The sequence below is a fragment of the Paralichthys olivaceus genome, chromosome 15 (genome assembly GCF_024713975.1).
Source record: "Paralichthys olivaceus isolate ysfri-2021 chromosome 15, ASM2471397v2, whole genome shotgun sequence".
NCBI lineage: Eukaryota > Metazoa > Chordata > Actinopteri > Pleuronectiformes > Paralichthyidae > Paralichthys > Paralichthys olivaceus.
Genome location: NC_091107.1, coordinates 4,734,627 through 4,759,088, shown reverse-complemented (window position 1 = coordinate 4,759,088; position 24,462 = coordinate 4,734,627). Strand labels below are relative to the sequence as shown.

Genomic DNA, 24,462 nt, shown 5'->3' with positions numbered 1-24,462 from the left:
GAACTGACTGACTGACTGACGAATGAACGAACGAACGAACGAACAAACGAACGAACTAACTAACTAACTAACTAACTAACTAACTGACTGACTGACTGACTAAACTCAGCCTTGGGAGTCAACTTGAGCCACCAGCGCCTCCAAGTGGCCATGTATTCACATTACAACTGACTGAAGACCTGAAGGCACCACAACCACACACTGAACAAAAAGCATTTGAAAGGAAATGTAGGTCATTTTTATTTAAAGCAACACAAATCCAATTTTACTGAGCCACAGCGCCCTCTGCAGCCACATGTAGGGATTCATTTTGTTTGAACTCTGTGTCCGAGCGATGTGGTGTTTTTCATGTTAATGTGTTTGACCTTAATTAGTGTTTTAACTGATCTACAGTTCAGCTTTACTCTGAGTCAGTCAGTTCCACACTTACTCACAGGAGACGGTACCCACTCACCAACAGACGTTCAGGGTGAGGAGCGGGAATGAAAGAGGAAACAAGGAGACACAACGTAAAGACATGACAAGACAGGTCAAATAAAGCAGAGACTTCCTCTAAACAGTCTATCAAATAAAATTTATTGAATTTTAAAGGGGTGCTCTGAATTCACTAGTTGCAGCTACAGTACATAACTCATCTTATACATCAATTGTTTTAAGTTAGATTCAAAAAAACAGTCCAGTCTCTTTTCAGGTAGCAAAGTTCCTCAGAAAAGGTCACGCTACAAAAAAGGACAGATGCATCAAATCTGATCGATAGATATGTATGAAAAATTAGAATGCTATCAAAAATAATGTGGGGGCAGGAAGTGTTAAAGGTTGTGATGGTGCTGCCTTCGAGTCATTCACACACCCAGAGCGAAAAAAAAAACAAGGTGAATAACATGAAGAGCAGATTCAAATCTCCAAAACTTCCACATCCACCAAACTGATGAAAAGCTCTAAAAACAACGGAGACACAAACATAGTCGAGACTAGAACAAGTCTTTGCTTTAAAGGGTTTCATCCTCAAATGATTCCATGTAGAAAAACAACATCATGGGATTTGCGTGATGATTTGAAAATATAAATTAAATGCTACAAAATGTGAAATCCTACTAAATATTATTGTAAAGGCTTTAATTTTATTCTCGTTCTAGCAGTAAATGCAAAGCGATCAGGTTTAAAATAGTTTCAATCACCGTCTTTAACTTGATTTAATTGCTGGAGCAATGGTGATGATGATGATAAACCATTAAATACAGCCACAACCTGTAAACACTGCCTGCCAGCTTTACGCTTTCACACTGAGATTTGTGGGTAAGTAGATTTATCACAAGGCACAGGAGACCAAGTCTGGTTCACGGTCCAAAGATCAAAATCAGCCCCAGCAACAGTTTCTATTCATTTTTGTGCATTTCATCAGTCTAATGCTGCATTCACATCATTTCAGAAGAAAAAAAAACAAACAACACAATATTGATGCTACAAGTTTAAAAGCAGAATTTGTCTCACTTTTGTTCCCAACGCCATTTTCATGCTAATATTATAATATAGTCTGACCCCAGCGATTAATCCAACATGACATGAACGTAGCTTTAATTTATTTCCTTTAAGCGTTCCGTGTTTATAACGAGAAAAGGACCGTGTGCAGATATGTGACGATGCAAAGCAGCAAAATAATAAAACAAGTGTCTTGGTGGCAGAGGAGACGCCGCACGCTGTTATCGTCACCATTCACGTCCCAACAGTAACTCCAAACGTGAAAGGAAGATTCATGAGCATCTTACTGTTCTGCATTTTGGTTTTGATATTGTTAGGTGTTATCTTTGAGCCTTTGTCAAGTATGTGGTCGGAGAGGACGCAAATTCATATGGACCAATCTGAAACCGCATCTTCAAAGCAGATTATTTTCACCCAGATCAAACAGTAATCTGGAAATCCCTTCTTCGCTGTTTTAGAGAAGTGATTTCCGGTTGTGTAGCGTTAGCCAGCGCTAGCTAAAATGTCAGCAATGTGGGAATATTTCATGCTGGAAGGGAAAAACAATTATCAGAACATCTCTGCTTTAAACCAGCAGCAGAATTAGCCATCGCTGTTTGACTGGTTGTTGACAATCGTGCAATTTACAGCACCACCTGCAGACGTCCGGTGTCGGCCAACGAGCGTCAAAGAAAACACATAAGAAAAAAAATCACTTTTAACACGAAAACTGCTTAATTCAGTGTTTTTACTCATTTTAAACATAGTCTGTTTATTTTGTAGAGGAGACGTCTGCGGATAATTCCTGAAGAACCGAACTACCTCTTTCGTTAATGTTCAGATGGAGAGACTACGAGTGGCAGAAAATGACATATTGTGCATTAAATGTGTCCGTTAAATGTATAATTATAATCATTATGTAGTTTCAGAGACCTGAACATGTAACTGTACTCTAAGTAAAGGTTGCATGTTAGTGGAGGATCAATTTAACACCTGATTAGTGTGTATTTACTCCACCACCTCCTCAGACCACCAAGTTGGTCCCCCACCAAGTTGTGTTTAAGAGAAATCATCTACAGCAGAAATCAAAACCGATCTCTCTTCACGTCACCACAGCTACGATGATTGACTAAAGTGCCTGACAGTCTTTGGTTTTACAACCCCCTGGGAGTTGAAGTATCAGAAGCCGTGTCAGAAATCATAAATAGAAGCAAATCTAGGAAAAAAAAATATGTTGAAAACACACGTATAGAAAAAGAATCTGCATCTTCAGAGTCAGTCTCACCGCTTCTTACAATACACCTCTATACACGCACACACACACCTCATCAGACTTCATCAAACCCTGAGCAGAGAGGTGAACTTAAGACTTTGTATGTTAAGAATCTTTTGAGTGACAAAGACGACCTGTTAAGATATGTCCTCTGTGTTGAACCAAGAAGCTTTCATACTGTGTTCTGAGGGATTCTCTGTGGCGCAGAGCAACTGAAGACGAGGTTCGTCATCCTGTCGTCACGTCTCTGGAGCGAAACTTTTTAACGACGTAAAGTCCGATTCATTCATTAGATTTTCAAGGTTTTCTAAAACAAAATAAAAAAACATACATTGGCCAATCCATAAAATCTGTTTATTTTAAAATCAAGCGGCAATATAGCAATTCCATTTGAAGTTTGGACATGTGCCCCTAAAGTATGCAAAAAAAAAACCAAGAGCAAAATTCTAAAACAAAATAATGATCAAATATAATAAAGCGTTGATGAAAAACAGTGGAATGTTATTTTTTCTGTATTAATTCCACGATTTTTAAGCCAAGAGACAAGACGCTGCTGTTAAAATCAAAATGGTCCAGCTCACGGAATTTCATTTGTATAACCGTGAGTCAATTTTGTCGGTTGCCATTATTCTAAATTGGACCCGTCAGAATGAGAGCGAACTTTAGATTAAACTGAAAATGCTTTGAAAAGCTTCAAATGTGGTTCAGTTTTCTGCAAAGCTCATACAGTCAAAACAGGCCACTACACGTCAAGAAGGCTTTAGTCAAGATGTTCTTTCAAATGCAAAGCAATGCATGATTTAATATTGCCAATATTAAGTTTTCAAAATCTTCCGAAAAACACGAAAACAACGCTGCCTGTCGGTTTTTACAGTGTAGTCAGTGGAGATTGAGGTCATCCTGGCTGAAAATTGAGATATATGTATCTAAAGGAAGTGGATGGGATGAGAGACACGCACAGTTTCAACAGAAAAGGCCCAACTACTCCTAAAACTAATCCTGATGGTCGTTGCCTGAGAGCTGCTGAGTGGACAACAGATAATCCTGACAACAGATGGCAGCAGAGAGGAGGAGCGGCCTCACCGCTCCGCATACACTCTCAGCAACTTCCTGTGACTGCAGCAGAAATCAGACAACAGACCGGGATGAGTTAACATGAGGGGGGGTGGAGCAGATATGGATGGATGGAAGGAAGGAAGGAAGGAAGGAAGGAAAGAGGATGGAGGCTGGAAGAAAGATGATAGGTGGAAAAAGAATGAGCTGCAGCTTTTAAATAAAATAATAAATGAAAACGGTTGACTTACGTTACAACCAGTGAACTACAGTGAAAGCGGAGACTTTAAACAAGCTCTTAAATACATCATAAAGTGTAAGAGTAAAATTTACCATATTTTTTTGTTGGTGGCTGTTAAGCCTTTTCACTACACATCCAGAGTGTGGATGGAAGAGGCCGAGCAGAGCAAAAACAGGACAGTAAAATAAGAATAAAACACAGGCTGGGAGCGTTGAGCTGAGAGCAGAACAAAGAGCCTGGGATGTTTCCAGTAACAGAGGCCCAGTGAACCGTGGACAAAAAGAGGCCTGCACTCTGCCAAACCGGACAAACAAGCCCATCATTCAGCAGCTCATCTCCCATTACTCCCTCATCCTCATACTGTTAGTCAGCAAACAAGCCGTCTGTCCACAATCAAGACGACTCATCACCTTCTCTGTCTAAAGCTGCTTCCAACAGACAAGTGTTTACCGCAACAACAAGATTGCAGAACAAGGGCACAGAAACACGACAGAAGCCACAATGTCCCAAAGATAGTTTCTGTCATTTTATCACACTGATGTTTATTCAAGTTTTAACTTTTCAGATAAGTTTCATCCTGTTATTTGATGATATAAAACATCATGTTTAGCATGATTGGTTGAGCGTGCATATTGACAGGATCCTGATACCACGGCTCCGCTCTGCTATCACGACTGTGCAGAGTCTGGCTCCTCGTGACATTAAAAGATGAATCTGGGATATGTTGGCTGCATTTCTGGATAATGGGGAAACGGTGGAGACACATCATCCATGTTTATTTACAGTCTTATGGTCCAGTCTATGGTTTTGCTTATTTCAGAGGAAAAATGAATTAGCGACTCAAAAGAGCCTTCAAGTTAAGGGGCTGTAACTTGCTGTTAGAAATTCAAGTTATAATTCAAACATGGGGGAAAATAGAAATGTTTTGAGTAGAAATGAACAGAAATTTCACAACTGTCATTTGATGCAGCTGCTGCTCAGCAACACTACTGGGTTATTGAATTGGAAAATGGAAGAAACTAAAAAAAAGATGTTCCCCAAATATTCAAGAAACCAAAGATTTAAAAATAATTCATAAAACAGAAAACCTCCTTTTAGAAGATGCTACTGAGATAACTTCTCCAACTGCCAAAGTCTGTTAACTCATTTGCAACGTAGGTTTTAGTGTTGTTAAGCATTAAGCTTCTAAGTGACAGATCAATCAAGTCAGTATCCAAACAGCAAAACTCCTTCAGATTTGTCAACAGAGCTTAATTTGTTATAGTGTTGTACGAGTCCAAAACTGTAAATATGCATGTTACAGATTTCAGCATTTCATAGGTAAATTTGAAAGATATGAGGAGAAAAAAAAACAAAAAAAAACGTCAAACATAATTCTTCAAGCATTTGTGGTTTGGAGTCCCGGTAGAAATGTACAAGTGAAAAGTAAATGTAGTTCCCCAAATATTTAAACGGTCATGACATACTGAGGCGTGGGTCGATTAGATATGGCTTGACGTTAGTGTTGTATAGATGCACTGCAGCCTCTTTTTGCATAGATAAAAAAAGGCCATTAACACATTCTTAATCAGTTAGTTCAGTATAAAGCTTGAATGACCAAGAATATTATCCAAGGATTTTAAATAACTCAGGGTCTAAGACTGTGTACGAAACAAACCCTGCAGAAATTATATCTTCTATTTATTATTTGATATGAAGAAATATTCAAAATGAAATGCCTTTAAGTCTAAGATAAATGTCATTATGCAACTGTGAATCCAAAGGTAATTGCTTTGCATGATATAGATATAAGATTAAGGTTTAAAACTAGCTTTATATGATTAAAACATGATGTAAATGTCTAAAAACATTAAGTATGTACAGCCCTGTGTGAAGTGCATACAAATTTCTGGAGTCCTGGGGAAACTCAACACTTACTGAACTTCATCTTCCAAGTGTGTTACAGGAATAATTACTCCCGATATCCTCAATTTATATGTGTTATATATGTGGATAATTGCTCAGAAATGTCAAACCTCTATTATTTTGCCCTGGTGAGCCCCTGCTCACCTTATTGCTCTGACCTTGACCCTGAGTTTGTCCCACGGCTCTACCATGTCTCCAACGCCTGTAGGAGAAAACTAATCTTCAACAGGTAGACTGTCAGCGTTTCTATGACAGCTGCGACGTTTCAAACAAAGACTGTGGATCCAAAACATAAACTCTCAGAAGCATGAAGCCAAACTGACCCTCTGCTCTGCAGGACCGGGGAAAAATCCTCACACGTTCAAGCAGATACTCATAATCTGAACTTCATCCAGGTGCAGGTTCGTCCAAATCTGATCCTGTTGACGTATTATGCGGTGCCTGGTTTATATTTTTCTAAAGGTGATTATTTTGAGGTCTTTCCAGAATCCAACATGGGCGTATTTTGTGCCAAGCACCTCTTAATGATTCAAATGAAGAATGGTTCCCCTCGGCTAAAACCTCTCATTGGTGCCGCCATTCTCAAGCACCGACACAGGACGATATTTCCTCCTAACCCTTTAAAAATGTTGAGAGTACATGTGCAGCGTAAATTCACGGGGATACAGTGTGCATACTGAGCCACAGCAGCTCTATTGAAGGGGATGGATACTGAAAACAAAAGAATCAGGACTATTAATCTGTGCTGGATGTTCCAGTGAGGAATGTGGGGTGGTTGCTGTGATGGCATGCTGTGTGGGAAACTACAAACACAATAAACAGGGCTGAAACCTTAACATTACATCACATTAATGGGTATAAACAACTGTAGCTGTTATTTCTCTAGTGTGGATGAGGTGACTTGTTCTCTTCATACTATTTCCTGCTAATACTGCCTGAGTTCGCACCCACCGATATCCTAATCCTTCTTCTTTGATTAGTCAATGGATGAGATGGGAAACTATCTGACACAGTACAGAAAAAACAAAAATAAATACAACCTGTTGCAACAGCCGCTCACACGCACACACACACACAAACTGTAACAGACCTTTCAAATCAGCAGAGGCTGTAAACACAGTAGGAGTAAGAGATAAGATGTCTGTCCGTGGAAGCTCCTCTTCAGTTTTTGGTGCTTTTGACTCCACATTTTACTCTCAGTGAAGCAAACATGACCATTCTTCCGTGTTGAGGATGTAGACAGACGCAGGGTTGCACTTCAACAAGATCCAGGCTAGAGCCAAAACCAAAAAAAAAAAAAAAACACCCCAGTCAGCAAACTTCAGTAGTTAGAGTTCGGTGGAGAGGTCCATGTAGGCAGCAGATTTGTAACAGAGGAATTAAAAGTGTGCGGAAAATGCCCAGGAATTGTGGGACAACAGCAGGCAGTCCTGGTGTACTACAGTACAATGGTGGGGTTCGAAAAATGTTAAGTCAAACTAGTGCCTCTGTAGAAGTAGTTGCGTTAGTAGCTGAGTGTGCAGCTTGAGCGAGCAATCGTGAACCGGATATCAATCATCCTTAGAATTGTCAGTGACTGTGACTGCAGGAGACGGATCGGGCCATCGGCTACGCTTGTACAGGCGGTAGCCTTTCCGGCAAAGCAGCACGAACCAGTAGACCTGTGGTGCCAGGATGCACAAGCTGCCCAGGTTGGCCGACAGTGGCAGGTGGAAGGGCACGCTGTAGAGCGGGATTCCAAAGTGGCGGCCGTACATCCAGTACATGTAGGGGAAGAGAGCGATGCGGCACATAAAGAAGGTGAGCAGTACCATACCGCCATTGGCCTTGTGCAGCCAGCAGTTCTGGAGGGCAAGCTGGAGGAGGAAAGACAAATAGGAGGGAGAGACAGAGAGAGGATGTGGATGACAGTTTTAAAGTAGTGGTAAAAGACAAAATACATTTTCCGAGTTCGAATCCTGTTTCCAAGTTTCAATCGTTGAGTTATCTGTTGGTTTCCCTTTTCATGTAAAGCACATTGAGCTGCATGCTATGCTATGAAAAGTGTTCCATAAATAAACTTTATTTTTATAAGCTAAAGTACAGCCTGATCATATAATGTAATGAGGTTATGTCACTGATACGAGTGAGAAACGTCTGGGCCTCAGATGTTGTTTTCTTCACCTTGATTACAAATATCCTCATCTTATCTTTGGAGTGAAGCACTGTGACGATCCTGGTCGACGCAACAGAAATCAATAAAGACCAACTCTGCTGTTGAGAGCAGTAAAAAGTGTCTGGCAGAGTTTCTGTGAGTGCTGATCGAATCCAAAGGAGGGCAGCATTATTAAAGACAGAGAAGAACAGTGGAGCTTTGCTTTGCTCTTTTTCTTTGCTGACACCAGATGTCAGTAAAGACCTGAAAGCTCACGCCTCACTGATTTCACTGGAGTACAAACTAACACTCTTCTATTCTTAGATTGCTCCTTTTCTAAGACACACTGCCTCTGACTGTACAACGCATATGTGCTAGACTGACTACAGGATGTAATGCCCACTGTATGTGTGGAACTAATGAAAGCAGTGACTCCAGTGGACGGGTGAGAATCCAGGGAGAATAATCAGGGCCTTTTCATTGAATGCTAACCATTTGTTTTTTGATTGTTTTTATCTGGGGTGAGGCATGCACCTTAATTATTGATGCTACAGTGACAAGCTGCATCCCACATTTAATGGAGATATGTTTTTGATGATGCAAGGCACAGCTGATCACCTGAGCAGAGACAAAATGGACGAATAGAGTTCTAACACCGATGCTGGATGGCTTAAAGGTCCAGTGTGTGAAATGTAGGTGAAAGGGATCAATAGGCATGAACTGAATATAAAATAATCCTAGTGATGCTGTGATACTAATCATATAAATTGTATGAATTGTTGTTCTATTCACCCTAGAATGAGCCCTTTATATTTACATCTGGAGCGGGTCCTCTCTACAGAGGCATCCATGTTTTTTACAGTAGCCCAGAATGGACAAACTAAACACCTTTTGAGATTTTATGACAATTGAAGTTATTTCAGGTACTGTCTGTAGCGAGCTAGTAAGCATGACATGCTTTAGGACAAGGTAGAAAAGAGTATTTATGTAACTCTTGTGCCCCTTGCCCACAGTTTCAGTATATAGAGACAGGCCCACTTTGCTTGGTCGTGGTTGCTAAGCTATTTCAGTAAATGATTATCTAACTTTGTGGTAAGTGACCTGTCTAACAAAGTGATGGTGGCCCTTTACAGAGCTTTTAAAGATTTTAAAGAAATGAGGCTCAGACATGACAGATGTACGACTGCCTGGTCTGAGTCTGGTGAATGCACATGTGTATATTAGGTTCTGTCTCACCTGAATGAGTATCTTCCCCAGGGAGACAAAGGGAGTGCTGAGCTCTGTTAGAAACAAGCAGCCAATGAAGAAATCCCCCTGGTCCTTCCTGAAGAACTGGGAAACAGACAGAGCGCAAGCTGGGTGAGCAAACAAACATGAGCATGGAAACAAACACAGCTGACGTTCAAGGACAACTCCGGGACCTGTGACAGCAGAAGAGGCGACAAAAGACATGCATAAATATCCGGCGGAGGTTTGTTCTGGTGAAGTCAAATTCTCTTATAAATCTTTATCTTCAAATTTGAGCAAAAACAAAAATATTTGATCTGCCCTATTGTAATCCTACCAGTTTCATTAGGAACCAAAAAGATGTGCCCTTTTCATAACAACATAACAGATCTGTAAGTTAGTGTTTCAAACCATTGTTTCCTTGCAGCACAATTTGTCTTGTGCTCACTCTGTCTCTCTCTTGCACGCTTGTGTAATCACCTATAAAGTTTTTACAGTCCACGCAGTTAGCAAGGCCTCGGTTTCACCAGCACCTTTGTACGTACTTGCAAGTGGCTTTTAAAGCAGCTCTCTCACACGCAAACTTCGCTTTCAGTTTCTATTCTGTGTACCCGTCACGCGGGCTCAGTTGCACGAGAGAGCGAACTGCGTGAGGTCAGTTTTCCAATAAAATCAGTCGAATTAAGCCTTTCCCAGACATATCTGTATCTGCAAATATGCGCTGATGAAAAAAATCTTTATTTCACAAAGTAAACTACACAGTATAGATGTACATTTATAAAAAAATGTAAAGGTTTACTTTCTTAATTTAAGTTCAATATATTTCATTGTATTTGTCTTAAAATATCAAGCCTCAATTAAATTTCTATCATAAAGGTTTAATGACACATAATTTGTGTGCAAGAGTCAACAGAGGTGTGGTCATCTCTTTGGCAAAGATAAAAGTACAAATATGTACTCTGCTTTACTATACACATCCGCATGCGCTGGCGTACTGAGCATGTTTCAATCCTGAACTGAAGATGTTTTACTCTACCACAACTTCAGGATGGAATAAAACGCAGATAGAGGTGGGCTGATGGGGCCGAGGAGGGAACGATGTCTTCTACATTAGTAATGAACTGAAGCTTTCAAATATTGACCAGTGGCGCAGTGCTGTGTGGTTAGAGAGACTGTCCTAGAATAGGTGAGGCGGTCTAGATGGATAAAGACACTCCAGACAAAAGACAAGCACTGTCCGGTAGTCTAGCTTACTGTGTGCTGATGATGAATAAAGCATGAGCGGCTCCAGACGTGGCCTTACCATCTGCCCATGAAAGAATGACTGAGACCACAGAGGGGAACATTACACCACCACGCCTTACGATCTACCTGGCTACCTCACCCTATTCCCACCTCCCACTGGTGTGTGGTTGTTACACCCTTATACAAATGTATCTGTGTGTGTTTCAGATGTTGTACAAAAGACAAGCTAAGGTTTACCCTCCCCATACTTTCCCACAAATAGATATAAATCATCGACATACACTGCTAAACATCTCTGGACTTTTCACTTTTCCATCGAAATCCTTTGAATACAATGTCAGATGTGTCAAAACATTTACCTTAGGTGAGTCGCAACCTTATTCAATTGCAAATCCCCACTTTTCCTGCAGCCACTGAGAACAATATGTGTATTTAAGGTTGCTTATATACCTCCAATGATTTATTTTAATGTTTAACAACAACTGGTTGCAAATGTGCAAATTAAAATACTTTACAACATGAGAATCGTCGTTAGTCAGGAGCTTAAATGTTTACATGAACATAAACTACATATTGTGCTTTTAAAGCTCAGCAATATTGACAAGCTGTTGATGCAACACCATTAAAACCTGTGTAGTGAAGTAAAATATATGGAGCAGATGGTGACAGCTAACTACATGTAATTACAATAGTCCAGACCCCCTTCTCTCCAACCAGCTACAACCCGACTCTCCCCCAGCTACCTCTGGTGTATCCTTAAGTATTCCCAGTTCAGTTGTGATATGTAATCCCTCAGGTGTTCTTGATCCACCTCGAGCTCTCCTCCTGGCCTGTATTTCGCCTACCTACGGAGGCTGGCCACCAAAAGGTATCCTGATCCGATACTCGACCCATCTCCGCTGGTTCAGGATCAGTGGCTGAGGTCTGAGCTCCTCATCTTATATGACTACAGTAGAGTCCAACACCCTGGTGAAGGACACTGTCCAAATGTTGAGACTATGGATTCATGATAAGACTTTTTCTCTTTCTGTACGTGATTAAAGGGCTCTCTTTTTTCCAAATACAAAATTTGACCTGCCCAACATGACCAGATGATTGTAACTCTTAGTACACACAGTGACAAATAACTTCATGAGGTGTGGATACTCAATATAAAGGCCTGTATCTATCTGATAGACTCAATCTGTGTATCCCTACTTGTGACAACATTTCAAGATTTGGTACATAGCTGAACTCTTTACTTCTGTACTGACTTTTATGAAGATTTGTGGAAGTTTGGATATTACATAAATATTTGAATGAATCCAGATAAACAGATATATCTAGGATGTTTTTTCTGCTTTCCTTATCATAGTGAGATAAGACATTGGCCTTGGTGAGCCTATGCAATCTCTGAGCTTTTATCATTATATTGACCTTCAGAATCACTTGCCAACACACCATATGAGAATCAACCTAACTTCTTTCTTCCTACTTATCATAGCAGGAAAATACAGGTTTAGTTATTCCAATGTGTCATTCAGTTCCTGGGCATTAACGATACCTGGATCCTGAAACTGGCAAATCTATCGAATTTCTAAATATCAGTTAATGTTATTATTATTTAAAGTTGTGCTTTTCCAACTTGCCAAATACCAACTGTGTACAAAGCTGTCCATAAACAGCATACAGCTTATTTACATCACCTACACCTAAAGGTTTGGTCTTTTCCTCCACATGCACATCACTGTTGTGTAACAGCTGTTTTGGCGAAGTCTACCAGCTCATGTATTACCCAGACAAACCGGTGTGGCATAAAGCTGATGAGTGAGGGAACAAGAGGAGAAACAGAGGGAGGGGTGGTGAGTTTACAGAAAAGAGAGGATCACTGCAGCTGTAGCTGAATAATGTAGAGTAATGTGATCTCATATTGCCGCTGACTGCTACTGCAAACAAAGGGCCAGGTTTCCACTGCACCTGGCTTGCTAACCTGGGATACGACCTGGAGAGGGGAGTTGTTGTGTTACCTGCTGCTGTAAACTAAACGGGTTGAAGACAGTCTTGAGCAAAAACTCTTGAATAACCTGATGCTAAAAAGTCTCTAGACCAATTTCGGAATAAGACAAAAACTTTCTCACATGATTTTACAGGAATTCACCTCACGCTAAAAATGTGCAATGGTAGACTCAGGTTTAACAGTTCAATGGGCTTCCAATTTGCTGGTCATATCTGAACTACAAGGTCATCATGCTCCACAGCACTGCTCTTCCTTTATTGCCTGCTTCCTCCCTTTCACTCCCGTAACAACTATGTGCATATTCATCCATTTAAATTCCTTTTTTCCCCTCATCCTGTCCACTCTTAAAGCGTTTAGTCCCTTTACAACACGTAAAGGAAAAACCATAAATAGTAATTTGTGGGTATTTGTTCAAAGAAAGTAATCAATATAGATTACTGTGCTCTTTCTTTAACGGTTATTTATACCTTCGAGGCATACTTGAGTTGAAATGTAAAACTTCCTCCCACGACAACACCGTAAATCAGTGAATCTTTTTGCTTAGAACTGATGACTATACGGTTACAGTTTGACCAAAGTTCTATTTTGAAGTACAGTTAATCAAAGTAAGAGTAAAGGTTATCAATGTTATCAAACTCTGATAAGACCAAGTACATAAAATCTAGGGTATGTGCGAAAAGTCTATCCTGTCCCCTCAACCCCTTTGAGAGGGGGTTTAACCCTAACCCTTCTCCCACTATCCAAAAATAAAGCCATACTATCCCAAAATACAAAAAACTGCCATCCTGCGCCAATGACATTATTTGGAGCCAGGTGGAACTGTGATAGCAAGGTCCACCGATACATGTACTCAGCCATTGGCAAATTTATTTAACGTGTGCATTGACCTTTTAGTTTGGTCAATATTTCATCTACAAGAGGGAGGTGGGGTTTAGAACCTATACTGCCGCCAGCTATCACGGGACAATTGCAACAACTTGACTTCACTTTTGGGGAGCCGTCACATCAATAATATTTATATACAGTCTATGATTACAGACATTACTCTAAGATTGGACAGATGAGCACAGCCATCTTTATCCAGTAAACCACTAATTTATTTCCATTCAGTAATCAGAATCAAAATAAGAAATACTTTATTAATCCCCGTTGGGAAATTCAAAAAACGCTGATTATTCAGTGCTGTGAGCTCATTTGAAGATTTCTTGTTGAAGACATGTGTCTGCATGTACCTAATTAGTAGAATCTATGAGCTACAATCAGCAAACTGTGTTCTCTATATTGTTGAGAAGATCAGGTTGTATGCATTATTCTGCGGTGAAGTGATGGTGGATTCACATGCTAATGCAACTCTTGTTATGTATATTTGACTTTAATGCAAAACACTTTGCAAAGCATTAAACTCCACATTCACTGCATTCCTCTAGACTACAGACAGACGCTGGATCTCTAAACTAATTTCAATACGGGTTGAAACCTGAGTTGCAGAGACTCGAGAATTACTTAAGAAGAAGTACTCATTAGGAGATAATGCAGTTTAAAGCAAGGATTGATTTAAAAAACAATACACTACATTATAGCTCACACTAATAATGCATTACTGGCAGTGGACAGAATCAAAAGAGCACATGACATATTATCTATGTATATCTATATAAGTCTCCTGTACAAATGGTGTACTGTACTGAAATAAACAAATGGCTGCTGCTTGGAATATAAGAAAAAAAAATATATGTGTTTGTGTGTGTGTGTGGGAATGGATCCTGTATGATCCTAAATACAACAGGGCTGATATAATCAATTGATTAATTGTTACTTTGGCCTATACAATATCAGAAAATAGAGAATAATGGCCACTTGCCAAACCACAAGCTAACATGTTAAAAATTACTCAAAATGTTCAGTTTATTATCATGAGAAAGAAAATACAATGAATTGATTATCAGTTTTCATTGGTCGGGAGACTGATTATTCTTTTAATTCAGCTCTAAAATTCTAAAAATTGGCAAAACAGGTCGGTTAATATAACCATCTAAATGACTCCTATTCACAAAATAAAGAATTGGACTCACACACTGATCAACACCATGACAGTTGTAGTACTGCCCCAGTGAAGATTGTGATCTCTGACGCTAATGATTTTAGCTCCAGTGCTGCATGAGTGTGACTCCTGCCAGCAGCTAATTCAGCAAGCTAGAGATCCATCACCACCAGAACTTCCTGCATTCATTCAGTTTTCATGTCACTCACCAGTGTGACCGGCAGCAGGATGGTGAGCAGCGCAATGTGATGCAGCACCAGCAGGAACTCTCTGCGGACGAAGGAGTTCACTGTCTTCAGCGAGTGCTGCTTGTAGTCCTCGTGACCTTTGACACGGAAACGGTGGTAGTGACTGAGGTACATGGCGAAGATGTCATATGTCATGTAGGGCACACCGTACCAGATGACAAAGTATGTGGCCAGCCAGTGCCTGAAGTAGAAAAAACAAACACATGAAAATATTCAACATCTGCACATTTAGGGGTTTTAAACAAGATAGGTGGGTAATGTACAATTTTATTACAATCAAAGAGTAATCTAAAAAAGTAGCTGACACTGTTGTTTGACTGACAACTGGTACTGATGGAATGCGCTATGGTCACTATTGGTTTTCAAGCAAAAATAAAAAAGGTAGAGGCCGTTGAGTTAACCCTGATTTAATATTTGCATTTGGGTCATGAACTGTCGGTTCATCTTTCAAATAGCCTTTGCTCTCAATGTAATGGTCGCATACGTGCTGTCACAATGCCATGACTTTACCGTTTTCTGCCTTCACACTAATCTCATGGCCTCACTGGAATCCAATTGACGGAGACTGGCCATTGCGACAAGAGAACTTTAATCCCTCCAAGCACAAACCCTAATTTAACTTATGCCTTCGCCTTCCCACTCTCTCACAAGCCTGCACGCAAAAGGCAGGCTTATGAACGTACAGTATAATAAACAGCTTGGATGGCTGCAGCTCACTAATGAGCACCGATTATGGTGATGGTTAATTATGTGGACAGAACGGAGTAAAGCTGCAGGGCAGAGCTGAGCTACTGACCCCCGACCTCTCACTGGCATCTTAAGGTCAGCGGATGGAGATTAAGAGCAGTAAGGCACAACAAACAGCCCGGGGAGCAATGAGGGCAACATGACTCAATGTTGTAGTGAATATACTGTTCCACGGTTTTTTTTAGGAATACCTCCAGTTTATTACTTTAGCTTTGTCTTTGTGGCATAGGAGCATGTGGCAACCTACCACAACGTCTCCCATTGGTTTGTAAACTTCCTCAAGTTTGGCTTTAGCACCATCCTGTTATCTTTTGTAACCAGAAGTGACCATATTTAGAGGAGCACAGTGTGAGTCCATAAATGAAGTCGTTGTTCAAAATATTTCTGGCCCATCTGAGTCAATAGTTACCTTGGTATTGAACCCAAATGTTTGTTTAAAGGGTTATACCATTGGGAAAGATCCTTCTCTCTCAGCTGTATAAAACCCCACCATTGTTTTCTGTGGATTTGAGGTTTTTCCACTGCAACACCTTTGAAAAGTTGCTGCAGCTGAACCTCAGCTAAATGAATTGACAGCCTGTGGTGTATTAGAGTATTCATGGTCTGACTCCGGAGCATGTGTCTGATAAGCTCCATGCCGTTTGCACGTCATAGGACAGCAGAACTGAGCAGCATTGTGGAGGATTTAAGTCGTGTGGGTGAAGGGGAGCCGTGGTGGAGATTAACAGCCTGAAACTGGGCCTGCCCAGGTCTGGCTGCTGACTCGGTGGGATTAATAGGCTAGCATTAGCTTAGCGTCATACACTTTCTGCACAGGGAGGCTAATGCTATGCTAACACTATCATGCTGCCAGGTGGCTGATACTGCGGCAGGCAGGGCTTGGGCTCAGGCAGCTGAATACGGAAAGTGGGCAGACAGTCCTTGAAAAGATATGGAGGGAAAAAATACTTTGTGGAAATATATATATTTTTTAAACCAGACTATGAAGTATGACACATGACACAACAGGAACTACTGTGCAGCACTTTCTAAATAGACATCACTGCAGCTATATGGAGTAAAAAAGGAGACATCTTTGATGTAAAGCAGTATATTCATATTGTCAAACTGGCCATTTCAATGGCATTGAATTCAGTCGCTTGTTTGGGTGAAAATACTGCAGTAGGGCACCAAAAGTGTTTATTCTTCTAGGATATTTAAGGCAGTCATCATCTTATAGACAAACAAATAACCCTTGTTTCCTCCCTTAAGCGGCCATTCTATATCTAGAGACATAATGTCTAGAAATCCTGCCGCAATTACTCAAGCGAATTGGTGGATGTCTTAAGATCTGTTTTTTTCCAGTTCACACAAGTAAGTGCAGTACTCAGCACATACAGTAATACATTTATGTAGTGTGCGGAGGAGGAAACATGTGACTCTAATCATCTCTAAGTGCTTATCTAAGAGGACAAAGCACCAATCACTTGCTTAACATGTGAGAACATGCTGAACAATGCTAACAGTGCATTCACACACTTACAGCTGAGGATTATCACGCTTAGACCTAGTTTTCTCACCATTCCTGTGGATAAGAAAGTAGCTCATTTTCAGGGTGATGTTCTTACATGTATTACTTTTTCCCAAATTCCCTCAAGAATACGTTTTTCTTTAGTGTTTAAATGTAGTGCGGGGAATAGGAAACAATCAAAACAACAACCGTGTCAGGAAAACAGGGGATTCAGAGGTGTAAAGGTTAAAAGCACTAGTGGAAAGTTTCATGAAGGGAACAGATGACATGGAGTCTAACCTGTCGTTAATGACGTTGTCCCTGCATGATGTCACAATGATGACTCCTGCTGTTGTTGCCATGATGGCATGGATGGAGGACACCACTCTGAGAAAGAGACAGACATAAAAAGACAGAGATAAAGAACATTCGTTAATCACATTGTGGATGGCTACGTTATGACACAGAATAAAGAAACAAGTTATTTTGCGAGTACTTTCCTTTAGCATTGCATTGACTGCTTTCATGAAACATTAAGATGAAGGCTCGTTGGCATTTGTGTGTCCTGAGCGGGAAATTGCAGTTGGTTGAGCACCAGGCCCGCCCACCATTAAGCCTTCAAGCAACATATACGCATGTAATCGAGCATTGATAATGCTGTTATTTATTAAGTATGATTATGACTCTTTGATGATACACCCCAATCAATTCCAGATCTAGCCTTTCAACATTTTAATACTGGGTGATATTTGGTGGGTGGTATCTTAGCTATGGGAAACAAGAATTTAACCTACTCACTAACAAATATCGGAAAGTAATTGAAAGGTTAAGCTGTCTCACTGGGCTAACCCAAGAAGTGATATTTGATTTGTATGCATGTTGACTAGCTGCCCAATCCAGATCATTTTTTGAAAGGTGTCCCCTCGGGGGAACTACAACTTCAGCTATCAGTCATTGAGATTAGCAGTGCTCAGCCTCGAACTGCCTCGTCTATAAACAGACCTGTGACATAGGAGAGCTTGGTACATCTCTTTTTGAAATGCCACTGTGTGAGGTGGCGTAAGGCATTGCATACGTAACATTCACTTCTATCTTAAGACTATACTCACAAGATATGAACTTCTGATCTGACATCTGGTTGATTGTAACTTTACATCAAGTGATAAAAATTGAAATGCTGGAGAAAACCGGATGTTATGTTCAGTGACCATAGTAAAACTTGATTTATGTTCACTGTGTCGTCAGAGGGTTGCTGATTTTTCCCTAACGGTGCAACAGAGGCTTTTTTGTCCATTATAGACGAGACATTGAATTATGTTACCAATTTGTTCAAACTATGAATGGCTGGTTTTGCACAGACAAGCTCTCTCTCGGGCTGTTCTCCAGTTTGGCAGTACTGACAGTAAGCTGCTTTGAAATCAGAAAACATGTAATTTATTCCCCCAGCACTTGCTGCAGCCATAATAGACAGTCGCCCCTTTAACACACCACAGTGTTTTGGTACGATTTATGACTAAATGTTTCAGCTTTTTGGAATTACATCACCACCCACAAAAATGAGTGGAGGGAGACACAGTTTATCTCTTTAGACTGTATCTGCTGGGACAGTTACTCAGTCTTTTATGTGTTCTAGAAAGAAGACTAACTTCCAATTTCCACATTTTGTTATGTAAACAGGTCTTTTATAGTATAGGACTGTACTAGGACAGTATTGCACACATTTGGGATAAGTAAGCTTAATCGGTCAAGTCAGAAATCGGGCTTTGTGATATTGGACACAATGAAGTTTGGGTAAGACATTCATGGTCCTAAGCAACATGGTTGTTTCTGTCTTTAGGTTTGTGTGGGTTTTCTCTGGGTACTCTTGCCTCTCCACCTTAGGTGGGAATGAGCCTGGATGGTTGTATCTATATGTTTACGATGTAACCCGTCTCTCGCCCACTGTCAACGGGGTCATGCTCCAGCTCCTCCACAACCCCCAAAGGATAAAGGATATGGATGGAGTCATGGGTCCAATGACTCCTCCCTTAGGTAAGGCTATACCCTGACCAACACAATCTCAAGAATTGACTGAATCTATGTGAACTGTCCCCAGAGATTCAAACCTGATGTTTTCTGTGATGCCTTTCCTCCAAGGCCACCAGAGTCAAACCAAAAACAATGGTCAGATTGGCAAATCTTAAATGGTGCTTTATGCTCACGAGCGGATTAATCCTTGTTATATTTGGCACTCAGCAAACTATCCTTTAGTTGCACAACGTCCAAACGTGATATCTTGTAATGCAGCAGATTTAAAGTACATTCACTCAGCCCATTCATCCATCAAAAGGCATGAAAACAAAAAGATTTAACGTATCGTTTTTTTAGCAACTGCAATGAGAACAAGTTTTATATTTCTTGCTCTATTACTATACAGATCTGAAAACGGCAGCTATGTCAGTCCAATATTTTTCACAGTGGGGTTGCAGTGCAAGCTAGAGGTCATGACAGATTCACAATTTCTCGATCTACTTCCGGGTAATTAGACCAGATCTAAAATGCAGTCAAACCATAAAGCAGGAGAGGACCGGAACTGGCAGCCGCAGCAGGATATTTCATCAATTAACAGGCAGCTTAATCCAAAAGGGGCAGCATGTTTCCAGCAATTACCAGAACAATCTGTATCTGCCTCAAAATATTAAATTTTCCATGTGAGACGATGAAGCATCATATGATTTCTTAAAAGATCCGAGCCAATGCTGCTACTGAGCTCTAATTAAACTATATCCAGAATTTAATTGGGCCCAAAGAGTGTATTAGCAGGGTTGAACCTGCTGTCACCTCACACCACTATCCAATAGGAATGTGGCCATGACACCAACATTGGCAAGGCAAAGAAGGCCGCATGACCAGCAACTAGCAACTGAGCCGGAAAATGCTAACTGGCTCAGTCCTTCCCCTAAAAACTCCTTCCCTGTGCCCCACACACACATTTTACCCCCACAGCTCGCTGTGTGCTAGAGCTGTATGGTCGCATACTCTGTCACAAGACCCAGATTTTACACAGCCCATTCATTGTGTGTCCGTTAGTAACCCCCCCCCCCTCTGCTGATGAAAGGTTCAGGTTGACGGGGTGAGGAGCGTGCAGAGGAGAAAAAAGGAAGAATGCTTTGCAGCCTTGTTCGGCAATGTTGTCTTTTCTTTCCTGCTGTGTCAGGCCAGTGAACGACCTCGGTTTCCGAACGGACTGTTACGTTAAACACGGACTGCTTGCTCTGTCACACAGTGTCTGACAGTCAGGAGTTGTGCTTTTTTCCCTACTCCTTCAGTAAATGGGCTACGTAATCTGTAGTTCCACTGGCGCTGCAGCAGAGCGAAAAAAAAAGAAAAGTGACAGCGGAGGCAAAAAAAAGGCAAACAGGGTAAAGTGCATTTAATGGCAAGATGAAACTGTCACACTGTCATAACCCTTCAAACGTATGCACTGTTCCTTAACCAGTTTGAATATAAATAAACAGTTTACCAATTAGACTATCAATAAAAGATCATCTACGTCCGTTTATCAATTCGTGTGAAAATCGCAACTGACAAAATTTGTGTAATATCTTCATAATTATATCTAATAAAACAAATACTTTGGACTTTGGTACACTGTGAGCTGCTTTTTATTAATATTTTAGCACTGAAGGTGGGGAAACTATAGGCTATGCTGTCATATCTATTAAAACATCTGTCCTGTACACGGTTCTCGTATAACTGACAGTACAACAATACAGCATCATGTTACTTGATTTCTAAAGGATAATAGTACCTTTATGAAAGGTGAGCCATGTGGATTGAACTCTGGTTATTTTTAAGGCTGTAATGTTAGCACTCTTGTATTGGACTGCACCATATTATCAATTATATCTTTCATGTTCAAGTTTTTTACTGTGTTCTTGAAGTAAAATAGATTATATCATGTATTTGGCAGGTAGGTTAAAGGCTAATTGAATAAGTAAACTGTATATTAGAGGCTGCACAATCAGATAATGCGTTTTGAGCACCACTGCTGTATGAAAAAAAGGCAAACAGTAACTGTGGCTTTGAGCCTCTGAAGCTGGTGATGTTGAGCATTACAATCCGTTCTCCAGTCAAGTGTTCTTTTAAGTAGGTCAAGGGTACATCTGACACTATCTGATAAATTGTTGTTGAACTGGCAAAGTCCATTTTAAAACACGCATCTTTCAGCATGTGCTAAACATCACATGTTAATGGAGTAATGTGACCAGCCCTTGACATTATTAGTTAGTAAAATTGTAATGTGGTATAACAAATCTCCAGTGAATGATTCTCAAGCGTGTATTAACAGCACAGTGAACTTGGGCCTGAGAAAGTAAAAGGTATTTGATGTCCTATAATGCTGAAACAATTAGGGCAATAATCCACAATTGTTTTATGTACACTGAGATGATTTTTAAAGTAATTATTAAAAGACAAATGCCAAATGAACTGTGCAACCCTTAATTTAGGGAATGTGCTTATATTGCATCGATCATGTTATTTGATAAAAACATGAATATCTTCATGTTTTGGACAGTTTTACGTTCAGTCGCAGCCTTACGCCAAAACGTCATCACCACTGACTGTATGTAAAGATGGACAGCTTTCCAGAAGTGAGGCCAAAGCATCTTAATTTCCTCAGATGAGACATGGACTGAAAATGAAAAGGTAATTCTGTCATTTTAGGTAGTTCTTCTCACACTAATGTTTGTTTAAGCGGACATAATTCACTTAATGTTGGTTTTAATCTGCTATTTGATGCTATAAAAATGGGCTGAGATGTCATGATTGGCAGCTAAGCCTGGTTCACGATTGGTGAAGCTCCTTTGTGTTAATTGTTATACCCTGGAAATTAAAAAAATGGTCAGAACACGAACCTTCTGACAATGCTCCACAAAATTCAGACACTATCATGATGCAAGCTTTGGGATCTGTGGACCACAGTAGATATCCGAGGCTGGTTTAGTGGTGGGGAACAAGCAGCGTTACATCCCCTGAGGCAGAGACGCTTGTAAGAACAACATTTTCCATTTGATGAGCATTCGTAAATGAGTAGAAGCGTTATTCAGGCGTTGGGCTCTGTGTTTTCCAGTGCATAGCTAACTCAGCAGTCGGCTCTGACCAGGGCTCAGAGGAGGATTAGCAAGAGCGACAGCGTACAAATGAGCATTGAACTGAGCTGTGCACATGTGAGCAAGTCACACTGACACACACAGACACATTATATTAATTATTACTAGTTTGTAGCCCAATACACTTGGGATTTACAGTAACAAAGAGGAGATGCATCTGAATTGAGTGTTTGTTTGCTTTTACTTACATAGATTAACAGTGTTCGTTGGACTCAAATCCAAAGTTTGTTCATCTCTAACTAAAATGTCACTTCCTATGTGGAGCAGTGAAGGGTCTCCTGGTGGATGCAAGGTTATAATGGTGTCATATTTTGTCTGAGGAGGATGTGAACCATGAACAATGAAAAACATGCACACATTGTTCTGTGCAAAGACCAAAAGAATTTCACTCACAAGGACATTAAGAAAACGCTCACTGTGCATTCACGCTTTGGTGTTTTTCAGTTAACGTTATTAAGAACGCATTCTTATATTAACACAGGGATATTTGCAAGTCATGCTTATAAAGGGATAAACAACACCGATAAATCAAAAGCACATAAATATTTCATGCATTTCAAGTAATAAAATATTAAGTAGTTGAAATAAAAACACTGGCATTGTTTTATTTGTATGTATACATTCACTGATATTTAACCCAGAGTTAGTTCACCTCTAACTAAAATGTCTCTATGTGTGTGGAGCAGTGACGAGTACTCTGGTGGATAGTGGTAGTTTTTCAGTAAGGTTGTGATTGCAGTATTTTCCAACGTACCAAGCAAGTACCAAATCAATTTCACTCACATGACCACTGATACAACTGTACTTGCTTTAGTATTGTTCAATCCCTGTTATCATGACTGCATTCCCACAGTATCACAGGGACACATGTCTGCCAATCATCCTTGTAAAGGGACAAACAACACTGATCAATCATCCCACATTTAAAGTGATCAAATATCATGTGGGTGAAATATATACGGATTTATTTACACTGTGTTTGTTCACTGATAATGAACCCAAAGTTTGTTCACCTCCAACTAAAATATCTCCATCTCTGTGGGGCAGTGACGAGTACTCTGCTGGATGCAAGGTTGTAGTTTCTCAATTACATGCAAGGTTGTAATTGCAGTATTTGCAATGTACCATGCAAGTACTAAATACATTTTACTCACGTGCACACGAATATAACTGTACTCGCGTTAGTATTTTCCCAGTCCCTGTTATCACGAGTGTATCCCTACAGTATCACAGGGACACATATCTGCAAATCATCCTTGTGAAGGGAAACAACGCGGATAAATCCACATCACGGGAATAAATCCTCAATCCAAAGTGACAAAATGCCAAAGAGGTTAAATAAAGAACACCGGCACTGCGGCTAAATGTGAACCAGAGCCGGCGAGGTGCGTTTAAAAACCAGAAAAACACGGCACACGAACAAGCTAACCGAACGAGCGGCACCGTTACTAGCTTAAAGCTCAGATGCTATAACGGAGCTCAGCTATGGCGGAGGGGCTTTCAGAGACGAGTTACCGATGAATAAAAGTGTTGGACGAACGCAGCTTTACCTCTCGCTGACCAGCACCACGTCGGCATCGCTCCAGTGTCTGAACACGCAGGGCAGGAGCCTCCTGAAGGCGAAGAACAGCCCGGGGAAAACTACGGCGCCACAAGCTAAAACTTGCAACATCCTGCCGGTGCTCTGGCTGCAAAGCTGCCCGGAGACGAGACTGGCTCCCTGCGGCCGCTCCGCGACTTCCAGCCGATCACACGCCGAGCTGAGGCATGCTCACACGACCGGGGTTCGGTGCTTTTTCACCGGGGAACAGTCCGACATCCAGCCCGAGCAGCGCACACTCGTACATGGATTCACGTTCACGCACACACACACACACACACACACTGTCGAGCTGACGGTGAGGGCGACACACGTGACTTCCTGTGATGACTGTCACAATAAAAGTCCTGACCCGGCGCCGGAACCACTTGAGTGTAACTGCGGGGGGAATAAAAGGGGATTCAATGCTCTTGTTTTGAAGGTCATACTTTACCCAGGTCATTTGGATCAAGAACAAATTAAAATAAATAGTTTGTGTTTTTTATTTTAAATTAAAATAAATCATTTGTGTCTTTTATTCTAAATTAAAATAAATAATTTGTGTCTTTTATTTCTTAATAAAATAAATAGTTTGTTTCTTTTATTTCTTAATAAAAATAAATAGTTTGTGTCTTTTATTCTAATTAAAATATTTAGTTTGTGTCTTTCATTA

The 24,462-nt window shown here is 40.5% G+C and overlaps 1 protein-coding gene across 1 annotated transcript; it reads right to left on the bottom strand.

The window, feature by feature from the left end:
- Window positions 1-559: 559 nt before the first annotated feature.
- LOC109635815 (ceramide synthase-like) lies at window positions 560-24,106 on the bottom strand. Its single transcript, XM_020097213.2, has 5 exons — window positions 23,761-24,106; window positions 17,358-17,444; window positions 14,783-15,002; window positions 9,301-9,396; window positions 560-7,786 (listed from the first exon to the last, which is right to left on the bottom strand). The coding sequence occupies exons 1-5, from the start codon at window positions 23,880-23,882 to the stop codon at window positions 7,481-7,483; spliced, it is 831 nt and encodes a 276-aa protein (XP_019952772.1). The 5' UTR covers window positions 23,883-24,106; the 3' UTR covers window positions 560-7,480.
- Window positions 24,107-24,462: the final 356 nt, after the last annotated feature.

Bases quoted from the DNA above. Each gene is read 5' to 3' on its own strand.
- LOC109635815 (XM_020097213.2), bottom strand. From the start codon at position 23,882: ATGTTGCAAGTTTTAGCTTGTGGCGCCGTAGTTTTCCCCGGGCTGTTC. The intron at 17,445-23,760 runs GTAAAGCTGCGT...TCTCTTTCTCAG, and splicing joins GTGGTGCTGGTCAGCGAGAG to AGTGGTGTCCTCCATCCATG. The intron at 9,397-14,782 runs GTGAGTGACATG...TCTGTTTCCCAG, and splicing joins TCCTGCTGCCGGTCACACTG to TTCTTCAGGAAGGACCAGGG.